This window comes from Megalobrama amblycephala, linkage group LG4 (genome assembly GCF_018812025.1).
Source record: "Megalobrama amblycephala isolate DHTTF-2021 linkage group LG4, ASM1881202v1, whole genome shotgun sequence".
NCBI lineage: Eukaryota > Metazoa > Chordata > Actinopteri > Cypriniformes > Xenocyprididae > Megalobrama > Megalobrama amblycephala.
In genome coordinates this window covers 21,181,475-21,196,874 of record NC_063047.1, presented here as the reverse complement: position 1 = coordinate 21,196,874, position 15,400 = coordinate 21,181,475, and the positions used below count along the sequence as shown (strand labels likewise).

Here is a 15,400-nt window from a genome sequence, read left to right as displayed (position 1 = left end):
TACATGTGATATTATTAATCCAGGATTAATAATATCACTTCCTGTTCTAATGAGCTTGTTTATATGTGTCCTGCAGCCCACAGTGTGTGAGAGAGAGTTATGTGTATTCGCCTTCCAAACTCTAGGGGTCATGAATGAGGCTGCTGATGAGATTGCCACTGGTGCTCAGGTACACAAACAAACACAGAATTCATACAGTCATTCTGTACAGAAAATGACATGTTTTTAACCAAATGCCTTCACAATCTCTGTTTGTGACAACAGGTTGTAGACTTACTGGTCTCCATGTGTCGATCCGCACTGGAGTCTCCGAGGAAAGTTGTCATTTTTGAGCCATATCCTTCTGTGGTGGATCCCAATGACTCACAAGCACTTGCCTTCAACCCCAGGGTACTTAAAAGACTAAGAGCATTTAGCTTTAGCTTAACCCATCTCGTTTGTGTAATGCTGCTATTTAGAAAGGAATATTACATTGAGTGTTTGGGTTCTTCTTCAGAAAAAGGACTATGACCGAGTGATGAGAGCACTTGACAGTATCACATCTATCAGAGAAATGACCCAGGTATCAACTAGCAATTTACAACAAGAGCATGTTTGTGCTATGTTGTTTTTAAGTCTGTTAATCAATTAAAATTGAGCAATTTTAATGACATCAAAATATATAATATATACCCTGGTTTCACAGACGAGGCTTAAGCTAGTCTTAGACTAAAATGCAGTGCCATTGCTTTGTCTTAAGATGCACACTAGTAATGTTTTTTTTTTCGAGTGAACATTTATAAAAGCTACTTAAATGCCCTAATTGAACTAAGGCCTAATCCTGGTTTAGGCTAAGCCCTGTCTGTCAAACCAGGCCATATAATATTATGTAAACTATATTATGAATATTTAATGTGTTTAGAATAATTTAATATACTAATTTGGTGACACTTTATTCAGCAGTGTCCTTGTTGCACGTTACATGCAGTTGCTATAGTATTAACTATAAATTATGCATTATTACATGCAACTAGCCCTAAAATAAGTACATGTAGTTAATTAATATTATTCTGTACTTAAATGTATAATTGCACTCTAACAAGCAAACCTTAAAATAAAGTGTAGCCATTAATTTATTTTACAGTTTCATATAATATATTTTATAAATGTATACTTATTTAACAGCCCTAGTGTTTTAAATCACAATCCCTGTATCTTCCATAGCATTTGTCTTCAGAGAAATCAGCCACTGCTTTGATTCCTGATGGAGGAGAATTTTAACGTTTTTACCGTTTCTTCTGCACAGGCACCATATCTGGAGATAAAGAGACAAATGGACAAGCACGATCCTTTGGCTCACCCACTACTGCAGTGGTATGACTGAATGACACTTCAAGCACTATCTACTCCGCTCCTGCATTTTAATGATGTGTAAATGTGACGGTCAGCTCTCATAATAGCTCTAATTACATAGTCATGGAGAGTGTGTGCATCCATCTTTGTGGTACCTTGGACAGTCAGTGTGATCATGTGACATACAATCACCATTATACAGTATTTAAATGCATCTATACAGTCCTGCAGTGGAGCTTTTCAAACTTAATGGGGTATATGGTTGATAAATCCATTTTTTTACAGGGTGATATCCAGTAACAGATCACACATAGTGAAGCTTCCTGTTACTAGAGTAAGTCTTGTATCTATCTTTAAGCATTTGTTGTGATTTCCCTAAATGTTTCTGCTTGCACATTTGCAACATTTCTGAGATCTAGATTAAGATGATCTGGGTTAGACACATAATGATTAATCTTTCATAGAATTACTGGCATTACCTCCCTAAGAGAGAACCATGACTCCTTTAGAAACCATCTTTCAGTTCTTCTGTATTTTCAAGAGAATTTTGAATTCATAGGCACTGTGAAACTTTTCAAAGTTTTAAGCAGAGAAAATGATTAAGGCTTGGCGTCTCAAGTATATGCTCTTATATCTTGTTTCTATCACAACAGCAACTGAAGTTCATGCACACACCCCATCAGTTCCTCCTGCTCAGCAGTCCGCCAGCCAAAGAATCCAACTTTAGAGCTGCCAAAGGCCTCTTTGGGAGTACCTTTGCTTTTCAGTAAGTTCCATTTTAAACACCTAAGAAACTGCTCTTTTTTTTATCCTTGAGTCAAATTTGACCCACAGCATTCATAAATTCATGATTAGGGTACAACAGGGCTTAAGGAGAATGTGTCCCAAAGTATATAACAATATCCATCTGGCTGAAGCTTGCCATTTTTGGCAAGCTCTGGGCAGTTTTGTGTGCAGTGTGAATCAGGCAGTCTGTGGGTGTGCTGAACAAATGTTGTAGCCACAAGCCAGGTTTGCACTGTAAGACCTACTGTATTAGAAAAAACACCAATTCACACTTTACATGCTTCATGGCTTTGTGATTTTCCACTAATATTAAAAACTAAATTTGGAAGTGCATTTCCCTGCAGGAATAAGAGCACATCCGTTTCAGCTGTCTTAATTAGTTCAGTTGCGGTCCAGCTGTGCTTTGAGTCATAGAATTGGTTTCAGATCTGTCTTTTGCACAAATCTAATTAAAACCGCAGCTGTACAGGTGTGAAGTTTCTTGCTGACTGAACACTGGTTGTCGATTTTCCAGTTAAAAAAAAAAAAAGTCAAACCGACTGGTTCTCTCTTTCTGTCGCTTTCAGTGGATCACACATAGAAAACTGGCACTCCATTTTGAGGAATGGTTTGGTCGTGGCATCAAACACAAGGCTTCAGGTATGCAGATACAGTACATTACGTTACAGTACATTTAAAGAGGTCCATCATAAAAAGGGTTGAGGGGAAGGCTGATTAAACTACTATGTTTTTAATGTAATTAAACTCGGATGAAGTTTTTGTATGAAGCCAGTGGTTTTATAGTGGAAATGCAATGTAATAGTATAGTATTTATGCATAATGCATTATTTAAAGGGTTAGTTCACCCAAAAATGAAAATTATGTCATTAATTCACCCTCATGTCGTTCCACACCCGTAAGACCTCCGTTCATCTTCGGAACACAGTTTAAGATATTTTAGATTTAGTCCGAGAGCTTTCTGTCCCTCCATTGAAAGCGTAGGTACGGTGCACTGTCCATGTCCAGAAAGGTAATAAAAACATCATCAAAGTAGTCCATGTGACATCAGTGGGTTAGTTAGAAGTTTTTGAAGCATCTAAAATACATTTTGGTCCAAAAATAACAAAAACTACGACTTTATTCAGCATTGTATTCTCTTCTGGGTCTGTTGTTCATCTGGGTTCAAGACTCTGGTTCAGTGAACCGCAGCGCACTGCTGACATAAGACGCTGCTGACGTGTTATCTGGTGTGCCAGAGTTTCGTTTACAGTCTGAGGGAGACGCACGCTGTATTCAAGCTATTTTTTAAAATGGTGCGTAAGTGTGCATGTCGCGGATGTCCTAATCGCCAAAAACAACGACGTAAAAGTGCATTACCAACACCGACAGATGAAAGGATTCAATGGAATCAATTCAATGGAAAGGATACCGGAAGAGAATACAATGCTGAATAAAGTCGCATTTTTTATTATTTTTGGACCAAAATCTATATAAGATGCTTCAAAAACTTCTAACTAACCCACTGATGTCACATGGACTACTTTGATGATGTTTTTATTACCTTTATGGACATGGACAGTATACTGCACACACATTTTCAATGGATGGACAGAAAGCTCTCGGACTAAATCTAAAATATCTTAAACTGTGTTCTGAAGATGAACGGAGGTCTTACAGGTTTGGAATGACATGAGGGTGAACTAATCCTTTAAACATCTGAGCAGACTGATGCACACTTAATTTTTAACACCACATCTCTTAATATATGTGAGGAGGATCTTAATAGTTGTGAATTTTCTGAATACTCTATAAGAGGTTTATTAGATGATTCTCAGAAAATCAATCAGCTCCCTTGTTCAGTTGTCAGGGCACTGATCAGGGAGTCGGCCATTTTAAGGGCTGTCTCATTTGCAAAATCATACCAGTGCACTGAAATGTTTGTTCTGCAAAAAGTCCCAGAATGCACTGTGAAAACTAGGGATCAACGATGCTCACTATGGGTGCATCTCAATCAGCTCCCTAGCTTCCAAGGTCATGAACCAGTAAATCATGTACACGAATTAGGGCACTGGTAATGACAATAAGGACCTTGGGACACTGGTGACTCAAAGTCCTCTTTGTATAACATCACTACTGGTATTTATGAACAGCAGAACTGATATCTTAATGTTATTTAAAGTACATCATGATAAATACTTTGCTTTTTTTCACTACATGCAACATTTCAGCCATAAATAAATTATAAATGTTAGATTCATTAACTGGCTAGCGATGTATGTTTATGCTGATACATAATTAATAATGGTTTGTATTTTAAAAAACAGCTGAAAATGTTGCACGTATATAAAACAAGCACAGTATTTATCATGATGTACTTTAAATGACATTAATAAATCAGTTCTGCTGTTGTTCATAAATACCACTACTGATGTTATACAATGAGGATGTTGTCATGTTGCTGGAAATGGAGTCATCAGTGTCCTGATATGTAGTGAGCCAGGGTCCTTAATGTCCTTACCAATTGCCCGAATTCATGTACATGATATACTGGTTCACGATCTAGGAAGCTAGGGAGCTGATTGAGATGCACCCTAACTGTGTCAGATGAGAGAGACAAAATGTGCAGAGTGGTGAGTCCCCAGGTCCAGGATTGAAAACACTGGTGTATGGAAACTGAATGAAATTACTGGGTAGCTCAGCAGACACATTTCACCTTTTGAGAACAAGTTAAACATGCTTTGCATACTAAACCATTGTTTTGTTTGCAGCTCCATGGCGCTATCTATGGGAGTGGAATCTATCTCAGTCCATTATCAAGCATATCCTTTGGCTACTCAGGTCTTAAAACCTTTATGAGCAAAAACTTCCAAGATATTTGATACTTATGTTTCATGTACTTTCTACAAAAATATATGCACAATAAAACAAAAAAAGTATTATAAAAATAAAAAAACATTTGCATGACATGCTGTGGCTTTTTCCCATAGGGATGAATAAAAAACAGCAGAAAGTTGCTTCAAAAGATGAAACTGCTGCCAACAAGTCCAATATTCATTTGCAGGTATTGAATGTATTTAGTACTTTTTCCTGGTTTTTTTTTTTTTTTTTTTTTTTTTCAGCACCTGACACAGTCATAACTTGAAGGAATTTCTTCTTCGAGAGCTTTATCAAACATACTTGGTATCTGAAACCTGTTGGTCCACATTTTTCTCTTGCTTTCAGTCACAGAAGAAAGGCCAGAACCCGCAGTTTCTGCAGAGCCGCAACCTGAAATGCATAGCCTTGTGTGAAGGTTCATGTTTGACCTTACTGCCTTTACACAGATTCTCATCATCAGCTGTAATCTTTAAAAAAAATAAAAAATAAAAATAATCTCTCTTTTATATAACAGCTATTACATCTCCAGACCTGCACAAGCATGGTGACATCTGGGTAGTTCCAAATACAGATCATGTCTGCACACGTTTTTTCTTTGTGTAAGTACGTTTAAATCTATCTCCGTGTATATATATATATATATATCTGTTTTGATAAATGTGTATCTATAGAAACGGTAGTAGAAGAACTGAATTGAAATTGAACCTAAACTCTCCTTTTTCTCTGTTTTTTCTTTAAACCACTTGTCAACTAGTTATGAGGACGGACAGGTAGGTGACACGAGTATAAACACACAGGACCCTGGTATTCATAGGGAGATCCTGCGAGTCATCGGCAATCAAACGGCTACTGGATGAAAGAGTTTGAACACAATACGCTGCCTTGACCTCTTTCCCAAAGCTGGACATTTGAGCGTAGGAGGCCAATACCGTGTATTTTTTGGTAACCACATGAACACACACACACACACACACACACACACACACACACACACACACACACACACACACACACACACACACACACACACACACACACACACACACACACATATATATAAAGAAAAAAAAGATATTCGCAATCTTAAAAATACACTATTTATACTGTTCCCCTGGGATACATGCACATTTACACTGGCTATTCAAACTATTACCATTTTGCTAAGTTTATAAATACAAGGTACATTTTGAAAGAGCATGGTATGTCTCTCAGTTCAACTGATGGACTACTTATTTTTTGTAAAGATACAAAAAATGAAAACACTTTGAAGAATATAGTATTTTAAGACTTTCCTGGAGAAAATACAATATTCCTGTGTGGATATGCTCCATCTGACCTTGTTTACTAAGAGTTGTACTTGTTAAAGTACATTAATTTGTGTATACAAAAGGTGTCTACTGTATATGCACTTTATTTTTCTTAATGTATGATAGTTTCAAACTTCCATATAATCTTAAATGCCTTTCAAAGACAGACATATTTATTGTTTGACAGTGCTGTACACAAGTGAGCAACTCCTGATGTTGACTGCATTTACAGCGGAGTGAGAGCTTTGACAAGTGTAGTTAAAAAACAAAATCCCTGTGGCTACAGCTTATATGTCATGCTACATAAAAGTAGCTGTCAGTTTACAATTTCTAAAGGCCTCAGTTTAGAATTTGCCCAGATTTACCAAACCTGCCACTTCATTAACTTTATCATTTTAAATATACAGTATTGCTGTAACATTTTCATTGGTGAGTGACTATACCAACTATATATATATATAAAAATATACAAAAAATTTGAAAACTTTCTATATTCGGCAGCAGCAACTAAACATAAGATGCATGCTGCTTTCCTTACTTTTTCAAATAATTTGTTTTCCTGGTATGGTTAGAGAATTTTTTGATAAAGGACAAAATCGGCACCCAATTGTAAAATATCTTTTCAATATAAATCTTTTTTGTAAGGTGATTTTAAGGCAGAATAAATGTTTGCTGCTTGTTGTTTTTACATTGTAATGTAATAACAGAAGGTTCAAATGTGTGAGTGTTCTGTTCGATTTTTGCAGTTCTTTATAGTGATGTTTAGACACCAGTGTGGTTGTTAACTTTACTTTCTAAACATTAATTTGTTCAGTCGTTAAAATCACTAAATGATTTTTGAGAATGATCACCCAATATAGATATTAGGAATATGTGCATAAAGGTAACACGTTTGGTTAAAATTTATTAAAATTGTTTTAAAAATACTATTTGAGGAAATGCAACTTTTACATAGAGTCAAGATGTAGCACCACAACACTTTTCTCACTTATGGGCAAAATCATGGGTTTTATTAATATGGGCACATTAAATATGTAGTATTGATCATTTTGTGTGCAGAAAAGTATTTTGTATTTTTCCATGGGACTCTGAAATACTGGTAAATCCACATGATATTCACTTGCAATATATTTCATTTTATTCCATTGTAGATTCAATTGATCGAATGGCAACATCTTAATATTACATTTAATCTAAAGTGAAAGTTCACCTAATCATTATGCATTGTCAAGTTTGTCATTACTGAAAAAGGGATGTAAATCAGATTTATTACAATGAGTATTCCTTCAAATCCACAATCTGATCAGTTAATAATAATATCTCTTTTAAGGATTAAAATAGGGATTAGTTATTACATGCATGTACACATAACTGTATATCATAACTGTTTTAAAACTTTTTTATTTTACTTTACCTTCATTATGATGGACTATGTTCATATGTGATAGTTCTGGTTGTATAGTTTTATACATTTTCTGCACAAATTGGTAAAAAAAAAGAAAAAGAAAAAAGAAGAGAGATCATGCTATTAGCATATGGTGCCTTATAGATAAGGATTTAATGGCAAATTTGACAATACTGTCATATGTGAAAATACTGTATATATTGTAAATAATGCCACAGCAACATGGAGGCCAAATATTTTCTGTAGTACGTTTTTACTTTTTCCTTATTTTGCGAACAGATCAAGCTTTTTGGCTTTTTACAAGTTATGGAAATAGTAGCTTATGTATCTTATGTTCATTATGTTCATTAAATTCAAATTTGCCTATAATTTATACATTTTTGTCTTTTATTTCCTTCTAACTGATGTTTTCCTACTATCGGATGTAAACCTCTAAATACTGCAGAATACCATTTCATACACAGAAGTAGAGCTGCACGATTAATCATATCGCAATCGCAATCGCGATGTCAAGCTTGTGCGATTATATGACGCAAAATGCAGCGATTTTATGAAATAAAATAATAATAATAATAAGTTAATAAATAAATTAAATAAATACATGTGTGGACACAACAACCCATTATCTGAGAGCTGTTTGTCCATTTTATACACCGCTAATAAAAAGAAGACCAGTCAGTTTCAGTTTAGGCAGTGGCATGTGTGGCGCGCACGGTCATGTCATGACTTTTTCCAGTGTGCAGCGCAGAGAACTGGTAAAGATGGATGCGGAGCAAACTGTCACTGAACTGGTGGCAAGAAAAAACGCTACCTCTGTTATATGGCGATATTTTGGCTATAAGATTATAAACCCAGATTAGTAGTGGTTGATCCGTACGGACCAGGGCCCACGTTTCGGGACGCATGTGATTCGCGGATCAATTGAAAGTTTAACCGCAATAGAGTGAAAGGATATCATTTGAACATGTTTTGTCTTGATAGTTTACACATTAATAGATAATAGATATAAAACCATTCCAGCGCTAGAAGAGGCAAAAGAGGATTTAATTCGGTATCGCACGCAGCGCTGTTATCGGTGCGCACATGACGCACATACATACAAGAGAGAGAGAGAGAGAGAGAGAGAGAGAGGCAGAGAGAGAGAGAGAGAGGCGCGTTATAGCTCGCGAACTCCAAATTGATTTCTCTTTCGCGTCCTCAATGCACTTGGATGGTCACATACACGCATTATGTCAGTCAAAATACCCCTCTCAGCAAGTATTCATGTGAACACATTCAGTTATGTCTTAATTGAACGAGGTGAGAATTCGGACGTGTATCTATCTGATGTGTGCGTGCATGGGGTCTTACTCTTAAAGTGACAGCAACCTATAAATACCTGCTGTTGTCTGTCATGTAAATCAAACAACAAAACACAGCTTTAACAAAGATTAATCTATATTGAATTTATACAATGAACAGTGTCATTTTACATTTAATTATTACATTTCTGTGCATGAAAATTAATACTACAGTTAGACCTTATACTTTATTTGTAACTTTATGTTGTATTTATCTATGCTTGTTGTAATTGGTGTACAGTATTTGTTCTTTTTACAGTCTGTTCACTTGTCTTTAATAATGTATTATTTAGGCTAGTAGTTTATGCTGTGGTATCAGAATAGTTTAAGTGGGCTAAGTAATAAATGCAAAGTTAAGTTACCCCTATACAATTTTTTATTTTTTTTGTGCTGATCTGAAAAATGATCTGATCCGTGACGTCATAACCGTGATGTGATCCGAACCGTGAGTTTTGTGATCCGTTGAACCACTACAGATTAGTAAAGAAACAAATATCTTAAATGGGATTATAACAAGTTTGCAGTAATACAAAGATAATATTTCATTTCATTTTAATTTGAAAACGCTGTGCATTTGTTTGCTGTTGTTGCTAGTTTGAGTTGAGAAATACACATTTCAGCATTATCAGTAATCTGTGTGTGTATTTTCACTGAGAACCAAGCAAGATGACTCATGATACTATTTGTTTATTATATCGCTATCGCAAATCGCAATCGCAATATTGACCTCAATAATCGCAATATGACATTTTCCCCAAATCGTGCAGCCCTACACAGAAGTGTGCGGCCTTACTAGCCCCACTCACCGTTGATCAACAGTCAGTTTTCAAATGCAAATGCTGTTCATTTTTAACTACCATAAAATGCCTGAAAGAAGCAGTGCATCGCAATATTTTAGTATTACGTTGTGGACTAGAGGACTTTATTTTATTTCTCGTGTCTGTCCTCTGAAGCACAAATAAAAGTTATTCCAGTGTTCCTATTGTTGTTTTCCCCATAAAATCTAATGTTACTAATTTAGCCAGATCTCTGCAAATCAGTGTTAGCACAGGTCAGTCATTGACTCAAGCTGGCCGAAAGCCAGGACATTTGGCACAGGTAAGTTGGTTACTTATGAGAGTTAGATAGGAGGAGGATGTGTGTTTATATTGTCCTAATGCACGGTGAGAAGGATAGTTTGAGTGGCCAAAGACTCCTCAAGGATCACAGCTGGAGAATTGCAGATATTAGTTGAGTCTTGGGGTCAGAAAGCCTAAAAAATATCAAACAGCACCTACATCACCATAAGTTGTTCGGGAGGGTTTCAAGAAAAATTCTTATCACTCATCCAAAAACTTACTCCAGCATATTCAGTTGTCAGACACGATTGGAACTTCAAACGGGACCGGCTTCTATGGTCAGATGAAACTAAAAAAGCTTTTTGGAAGCAAACCCACCAGATGGGTTTGGTGCACACAGGGATAAAAAAAAGTACCACAGGCCCATGGTTAAATATACTGCTGGATCTTTAATGCTGTGGGCCTATTTTTCTGCTAGAGGTCTTGGACATCTTGTTCAGATACATGGTATCATGGATTCTATCAAATACTATCAGATAAAAAATATAACCTGACCACTTTTGCTAAAAAAACTTATTATGGGCTGTGATTGGATCTTCCATCAGAACAATAATCCAAAACACAAAATCAAAACCAACACAAAAATGTGTCACTGAGCACAAAATGAAGATTCTGCCATGGTCGTCCCAGTCCCCTGACCTGAACCCTAAAGAAAATGAGTGGAGTGAACTGAAAAGAAGAAGCACCAACATGGAGCTGGAATCTGAAGGATCTGGAGAGATTCTGCATGAAGGAATGATCTCTGATCTCTTGTCAGGTGTTCTCCAAACTCATCAGGCATTATAGAAGAAGACTCAGAGCTGTTATCTTGGCAAAAGGAGGTTGCAATAATTGGATGCCAATTTCCATTGATTTACTTCAATGATAGGTTAGAATTTTTTTTTTTTTTTTTTATGAAAGATCAAAAAGATAAACAATGTAGATTTTTTTTAAAGCTCCCTTTGATCCTATTTAACAAGGGTGTCAATAATTCTGGAGTTGACTGTATTATAAAAGTATAATTTGATGAAAGTTTATTTGAAGTTAGTTTTTGCATAATCATACAAAGACTGATCTGACAAACAGAACACAAAATGTATAATTATAAATGTAATCCATAAAAAAAAAAAATTGCTTACAACTCACCAAAATCACAACAAAAGTAGACAATTGAATGATCAAGATAAAATTCAGTTAATAAAATGCAGAAATATTAATAAAGACTGGTTCTTTAACCTCTGATGACTGAAGGGATTGTTTCTCAGAATAGTTCATATAATTTTAACAGCAACAAAATGAAACAAAAATATGTTTCTATATTCAGTCTCTATTGAACCTTACATTGACACGTGATTTAATTACTGCATCTTTATAGAGTTATAGAAAATCTATAATAATAATAAAATACAGGAATGGTGATTACAGGCACAATCTTTAAGATTTTTGGATTGAAATATCCAAAAATTAAAACAATTTTAAATTTTTTTTTGTTGGCGTGTGTACTTGCATTATCCCAAAGGTTTAAGCAATGTTCAAATCCAGAGAAATCCACAATTTTAACCACTGTAATGACCCATATCATTGTGTTGTCTGTCAAAAACATATCAGTGTTACCCTCGATTTTCTGGTTTTACTTCTGTAGAAAACATGGAAAGATGTTTAATATGTTTCATTAGACAGGTGAGCAACTGCTTGGATACCTTTATCGACAGAAAATATAGATAGATCAACACGGTTAGTCTTATTGTTTGAATCTCGTTTTCTTGATTTGCCACGAGTAACATGTTTGTACCTCAGAGATCATGACTAACATAGCAAAATAAGAGCTTTATTTGTAATGCGGCATTTTCTCTACCATTCAATATATCATTCAATATATTTTAAAATTAATTGCATGCCTTTTAGCAACATAAGTCATCCAGAATATCATTAATATGATATTCTAATATCGATTTAGCTTACTGCAATGTGCAACAAGTAGAGTAATAACATAACTTTCAGCACACTCAAATATATTTTTAGTATGATTGTTTTGACCAAGTAAAACAGTGCTGCGTTACCCAAGCCCCCCCCCCCCCCCCCCGTCTTAATATGTCAAATAAAGTGACCTGTATGAGTAGTAATTCAGCACTTTCAGCTGTTTCATTAGAATGAAATAAAATAATGTGATTTTAAGTGATCAAACGTAACTGTAAAAAAAGTTCAATATCCGGGAGGAAAGAGGCGGGAACCAGCGAATGTTAAACAACTTTAATCGTAAAATAAACATAAACAACAAAACAAAAGGAGCGCATCTGTCTCATTAACATTTGATCAACTGGCCTTGTTCTGCTCCCAAGTCTCTCGGCATTAATGTTAATGAACCTTTAATACATTTGCTCTTCCACGAACATGATTTCTGAGTCCCGTCGGATTGCTTTCCATCGGCTACGGAGGTGAAGATGACAACTCCCGTGATTGCACACTCATTCACGGTGTCATCAAGCTACGTCTTTGTTATTGTTTTGAATAATCGACCTCTAGCAGTGAAATTTGCTTACTGTGCCTTTAAAATCTAATTCTGTAAATGTGATGCTTTATCATATTGACATGAAATTATAAGGTTTACAGTTAAAATCAGAATGTGATTACTGCGACTACTCCTACTTCTGTTTCTCTTATGCTGCTTTATGAGATTAAAATGTTACAAACTAAAACATGGCAACTCAAACAGTACATCCTAAACTGTGTTAAACGTATATAGAGTGGCTGTAAAAACGTGTTGTAATTGGCTGGTCATTTTGAGACTGCAATATTACCTTACTTTTTGTATTATGACTTCTGGTTAATATTATATAGTGTTTACAAAGTTAAGTCCATAAAATCATTGAATTCCTTTTGCTTTCAGTTCATCTTGTACTCGTTTCAGGTAGTCTGGATCTGGGTAACCATAACTACAAAGGCAAAAAAAAACATTGTTACAACACTACAATTTTAGATCAGACTGTGCTGAAAATAAAAGGGCTTGTCTGAAATTATGTAACAACCAAAAAATGTTGACAAATGTTTACTTACTGCGTTGGCCCTCCATCACGAGACGTCTTATGGTGAATGTCATTCCAGGTCACCACATTGTTCTTTCCAGTGGTAGATGAACAACCAATAGTGAAAGTGAGTCGCTGCTCAAACGCCCTCTGCAGAAGCTTTAGCACGTTGTTTCCCTCTGTTGAGTCAGGGAGGTAAGCTATGCGGGACGCACCCTGGTACATCATGCCTGGATTTGGATGTTCATTCTGCAGAGTATGAGGTAATCAAAAGACTCAGAGGTGTAACTGATTGTTGTCATATCGAACAGCTCAAAGCAAAAGAATGTCTTACAATTCACTGCATTCATAAACTCACCCCCTGGTATCCACTTGGTATGTAGTAGCTAATTTCGATCGTACCATATTTTTCGTATCCAGGTAAAGAAGATCTGTCCCTTGAGACAGTCATGGTCCCTCCTTTTGGTTGCGTCCCTGTAAGACTGCCGTATATCTCTCCACATATCGGACAGGCTGGTTTCAACTTGAAAGCCCTATCTAAACAGTCTTTACAAAATTTGTGGTTGCATTTACTTAAGACTTTGCAATCAGGTGTCTTGATTGTGTCCAAACAAATTGGACATGTCTCATCTTTGGCTTGGTCTATTGATTTCTCTTCTTTCACAGGTTGTTTGTAAGACATGTCATCATCTTGTGTTTTTCTTGGGGTTTGGTGTGGTGAACACATTCTCATGTCATCATCTTTTGTTTTTCTTGGGGTTTGGTGCTGTGAAGACCTTCCCATTCGGTGCTGAGCACTCCCATTCAAAAACGTCTCGAATCTTTCTAGGCTAATGAAGCTGCCAGTCAGTTCCATTTGCTTTCGATCTGTATTGATTAAGAGTTCTGGAAACTCTGCCAGGCAAAGTTCAGTCATTTTTGGATTGTAAACATATGCCCTAGTTTGCAGCCCTGTTGCAGTCTTTTGATATAATGTTATAAACTGTTCTCGTGCAAATTGAGCGTGAATGTTCTTACCAGTAATAGACATAAAATTCACATGACTTTTGAACCAGTTTATCAAAACTGCATTCCTTTTTTTGATTGTGTTTAGTTCCTTAGATTTCTTTTCTTGGATGTAACGCATAACAATGTCATCAACCTTGACTGGTTGAACTACTAAAGAGTCACTTTGAGCTTGTCCCAGACCTGCTGCAGCATGGTCCTTTAGACTCATTTTCTCTTGTCTTAGATCACTACTTCCATCATATGTTGTTTGCATAATTATACACTTCTTATGAATATCTTCAATATCTTGGAAAGACCCGATGGCAACTGAATATTTACCATCACGTTTAAGTCTCACTGTCGTGCCGTGAAGTAAGCTTGAAACTGAATTTGTTGGTATGGTGGCTGGAATATTAAGTCTCACTTCAGTAAATATCTGCAATGAATTAGAAAGAAACAATCATAGCTGATGTATTAACAGGGCATCTGCAGAGATTTTAAATCAAATGTAAGACTTTTTAACACCTTAAATTTGACCAAAACTGATGTCACTCTTATGTCTAAAGACTATTAAACAGGAAAAAACAGGCTTTAAGCCACTCATAATAGCTATAGCTAACGTTACACCTATATACGCAGTATAGTCAGATGTCAAAGTAAGTTTTTATTCTCTGAAACTTACTGCCCTGACATTAAGTCCATAAATGATAAAGACAAATACAGTTAAATGGGTTTTTAGCATGACTGTTAACAAACTTACCTTTGACGGGCTTGTCATCTCTTATCTCTGCCGATGGCGTCTTTCAGTTGTCAGGGAAATCAAAACAATATCCAGTGTACACAAAACGAGCCAAGTAGCCTAGCCTACATATCGTAACCGTCAAGGAACGTGTTTCAGGAAAAAGTATTCATTCTTGTCAAAAGAGAAGCAAAATATAAAGTGCTCTTTTGGTCCAATATCACAGTGCCACTTAGCACAATGTTATCACTTTTTGAAAGTAAACACTGCGCTTTAGTTTCAGTTCTGACGCAGGCACTCATGCGCAGTAAAAGATGTTCAGGGTTGCCAGATCCCAGAAAAATGTCCAGACTAAAGCCAACTCAAAACTACTGATCTATAATTACTAAATTAATTCTCTCTCCATTATAGATTAAAGGATCATGAAATAAACGTTTTGATTTTATTTATTCTGTTAAAATTTTATTTATATGATTTTAACTAGATTTTTATAGTATGTGCATGTTATTTCATCTGTATTTTATTCCT

General features: G+C 35.8%; 2 protein-coding genes across 4 annotated transcripts in view; one reads left to right on the top strand and one right to left on the bottom strand.

Moving 5' to 3' along the window:
• parp8 (poly (ADP-ribose) polymerase family, member 8) overlaps positions 1-8,055 on the top strand; it is a 31,573-nt gene extending 23,518 nt beyond the window's left edge. For all 3 annotated transcript variants that reach the window (XM_048188228.1, XM_048188230.1, XM_048188229.1), the window contains 12 exons: positions 77-169; positions 265-390; positions 497-562; positions 1,286-1,353; positions 1,618-1,666; positions 1,986-2,098; positions 2,685-2,757; positions 4,866-4,935; positions 5,085-5,158; positions 5,320-5,389; positions 5,489-5,573; positions 5,729-8,055. In XM_048188228.1, coding sequence (XP_048044185.1) covers positions 77-169; positions 265-390; positions 497-562; positions 1,286-1,353; positions 1,618-1,666; positions 1,986-2,098; positions 2,685-2,757; positions 4,866-4,935; positions 5,085-5,158; positions 5,320-5,389; positions 5,489-5,573; positions 5,729-5,831 — 990 coding nt within the window. In that variant the 3' untranslated portion in view covers positions 5,832-8,055. The remainder of the gene's footprint in view (positions 1-76; positions 170-264; positions 391-496; positions 563-1,285; positions 1,354-1,617; positions 1,667-1,985; positions 2,099-2,684; positions 2,758-4,865; positions 4,936-5,084; positions 5,159-5,319; positions 5,390-5,488; positions 5,574-5,728) is intronic.
• Positions 8,056-12,358: 4,303 nt separating this feature from the next.
• Positions 12,359-15,190, bottom strand: si:dkey-3h3.3 (uncharacterized protein LOC100144568 homolog). Its single transcript, XM_048188227.1, has 4 exons — positions 14,894-15,190; positions 13,505-14,569; positions 13,178-13,395; positions 12,359-13,056 (listed from the first exon to the last, which is right to left on the bottom strand). The coding sequence occupies exons 1-4, from the start codon at positions 14,909-14,911 to the stop codon at positions 12,987-12,989; spliced, it is 1,371 nt and encodes a 456-aa protein (XP_048044184.1). The 5' UTR covers positions 14,912-15,190; the 3' UTR covers positions 12,359-12,986.
• Positions 15,191-15,400: the final 210 nt, after the last annotated feature.

Excerpts from the sequence above, each read along its gene's own strand:
- si:dkey-3h3.3 (XM_048188227.1), bottom strand. Across the intron at positions 13,396-13,504 it reads TACCAAGTGGATACCAGGGG|AATGAACATCCAAATCCAGG; the intron begins GTGAGTTTATGA and ends CATACTCTGCAG. Across the intron at positions 13,057-13,177 it reads CGTGATGGAGGGCCAACGCA|TTATGGTTACCCAGATCCAG; the intron begins GTAAGTAAACAT and ends TTGCCTTTGTAG.